The sequence below is a fragment of the Naegleria gruberi genome (genome assembly GCF_000004985.1).
Source record: "Naegleria gruberi genomic scaffold NAEGRscaffold_619, whole genome shotgun sequence".
Lineage (NCBI taxonomy): Eukaryota > Heterolobosea > Eutetramitea > Acrasida > Naegleriidae > Naegleria > Naegleria gruberi.
The window spans coordinates 115-3,039 of record NW_003162935.1 but is presented as its reverse complement, the minus strand read 5'-3'; the positions used below and the strand labels follow the sequence as shown (position 1 = coordinate 3,039).

General features: G+C 32.7%; 1 protein-coding gene across 1 annotated transcript; it reads right to left on the bottom strand.

The window, feature by feature from the left end:
• Nucleotides 1-1,632: 1,632 nt before the first annotated feature.
• On the bottom strand, nucleotides 1,633-2,169 carry NAEGRDRAFT_54911 (uncharacterized protein; the record flags this gene model as incomplete). The annotated part of the gene is made up of 1 exon (XM_002668139.1): nucleotides 1,633-2,169. One exon carries the CDS (start codon nucleotides 2,167-2,169, stop codon nucleotides 1,633-1,635), a length of 537 nt encoding a protein of 178 aa, XP_002668185.1.
• Nucleotides 2,170-2,925: the final 756 nt, after the last annotated feature.

Here is a 2,925-nt window from a genome sequence, read left to right as displayed (position 1 = left end):
TCCAGGACAACATCATTTGCATTCCAAGAACATACATCGCAANCACTTTTCCAAAAAGCATGTCAATGAAACATTTATGGATTGGATTCAAACCACTGATTACTATGCCAAGATTGAGCAAAACCTAAAGAAAAAATAGAGATTGTAAATACCACCATAACAGCTACTAGGTCATTGTATTTTTAATGTACCATACAAAATAATTCTAACGTTAATGTATATAAGAAAATCACCAGTTTAACTTTTAAAAACACAAATGTACAACAATAAGGTCAACTCAATAACAATAACAATGGATTCAATAACAATTTAGCGAGATAGAATAATAGTATCAGAACATCCAATTTATCCATTTTCGAATCGAGTCTAGTGCACATTTCCAAATAAATTTTGAATTGTGCCATTAAGGTTCTTGTACTCAACTCACAAAAAGTCAAAATCTGATAGGCAATGTCTATGATTTGAAGCTTTGAAATATTGGTCGTTATACTCTTTATAGTACTGATACAGAGTGTTAGCTCCATAAATATTACTAACAAATGGTTCTCAAATACAGAGTGCGAATCAAAAATTCTAAGGGAAACTAAGGGTGATGTCTGCTCCTTCTCAAAAATTATGTCTCTTATTTGAATGTGCTCCGTACACAAAGTTCTTCTGTCACAATGAACAATAGCCTATTGAGTTGGGATCAAGATGCATTTTGTAGACCTTTTTCAATTGAAAAAGGTTGAAGGAATTTTTGAATGAGGCGAAGAATATTAGATATTTATCAAATAAATTCAACTTTGTTTCAACAGAAACCCAGAAGTAAATCCAATGATTGTTTGCAAGTCCAATCTTCTAGCTCTGCTGACAAATTCTCAATAACAAAGATTGTGCATTTTTGCTGAGAACCAATCACCACTTTACAACAGTCGGGGAGGGACAACCGGCTGGTAGAGAGGGTCTTCCCGCCAACTTCTATATTGGGAACTACAGCATACATTAAAACAAAGAAAGTTGTGGTTTAAAATCAATAAATTGGTGGGAATATAGCATTTCTATCTGAATGTTTTGGTCCGGTTTGGATTTGTCTTGTAATTCTTCATAACAATAGCAAAGTATTTTTTTACATGTTTGCATTTTGCTTTGGGTGATCAAAAAAGGAAATTGATGAAAAATAGTTTCGAATTTTAATGCAAATAGACACACCTGGAATTTATCTATTAACCAGGCAAATCATCCTCAATGAGAAATGAACCGAAGGCTGTGTCATCTAACCATTGTTTTCCACCATCTCTAGACTTGGATTGTATCCATTCAATTAGAGAATTGAAAACGAGCTAAATTAGTTGAGACTAATTTCCAGCTTTCATGCTAGTGCATAATTTCCAAAAGAGGAAAAACAAATAAAAACACAACAATTACTTCATGAAATAAAGAAATTCTTTAAATAAAGTTGTTAGGTGAACAAATTGGTTCTTTTTCGAATGGTTATTGCAAAAAGTTAAAAAATGGACGGTTTGTTTGTGTATCTGTAGTTCCCAATATAGTAGTTGGCGGGAAGACCCTCCCTGTGCTGAAAAAATATCCGGTTGTCTCCCCCCGTTGGTTTTTCAATATTGATTCATTAAGTACTGCCATTTTACAAAATTAGAAAGCATTAATCAACTTTTTAGCTTCAGAATCAGCAGATGGACTTTGTCTTTCATTAGCAACCTTCATAATAAGAGTCAAATTGCAATCCAAAGTGACAACCAAATCAGTACCATTAACCTTGTAAGAATATCCAAGGAAACCAGAAGATTCCTTACTATCACCATTGTGGACAACTCTGAAAATCAATTTTTCCAATCCCATGAAAGCGTCCTTACAATCAGGATCCTTGATGAAAACCTTGGCAATTTCACTCACATTACTCAATCTTGGACTTTCAGTTAAGAATTTGATGCAATTATTCAACAAGGTATCTTCAGCAAATCTATCACCATACTTGTATTTGGTTTCAGTTGGCAATGCAGCAAGAGAAGCCCAATCCAACAAGATGATCATCTTTGAATTGACTTGTTGAAGATTCTTAGTAGCAGGAACAATACGATTGTTGAATAATTCACGAACCACCTTCTTGAATGCCAAACCACTTCCACACATGTTTTCATTGAATAATTCTTCGTGAGTTTGTTGAGTCATTTTGATATAAAGCTTGTTGAGGAGTTTTCAGATACAATTCAATATTGAATATTGTTTTTTTGTTTTGTCTTTATCATAAAGAATGGTCAATTTGAATTTATAGTAATTTTTACTGAGTAAGATTACAATATTTACAATGGAGTTTAATAGAGTTCAATGGTTTTCTGAGAATTGAATTGGTTTAACATTTGTGGAACAACCTTATTGAGAAGTCAGTAAGAGGAATGGTAACACCTCAGTATCATCTAACTATCGAATAGAACTCAACAACAACAATTGGATATGGAAAAGGGAGGATATTAGTTTCCAATGTTCTCATTTAACCCTCTTGATCGTGTTGCTTAAAATAATTAGTTGGAAACTCATTGTAACTTTTGGAACTACAAAAACGAAAAAAACAACATGGACTTGTTAACATGCTTTCATGCAACATGCAAGAATGGAAGTTGTGCTATCAAAGCTAATAGGAACCCAAAATATTCATTTCAAATAGGATTTTATTTCATTATAGAACAAATTACAACTATTGCTTATATGAGGATGAACAACTTGCACATTATTACAAAACCTGAATTCAGTGTTACGGAGGAATGTTATCGAAAGGGAACGATTCTGTTGAATATGACAATTTATTTGATTCGGAGGTATTCCATTAGATCAACAGAATTAAATATATTTACAGTGAATGTCTAGGTTGTACAAAATTTGGAGTTGATTGATTTATCTAAAAGATTACCATTATTTGATATTGATACA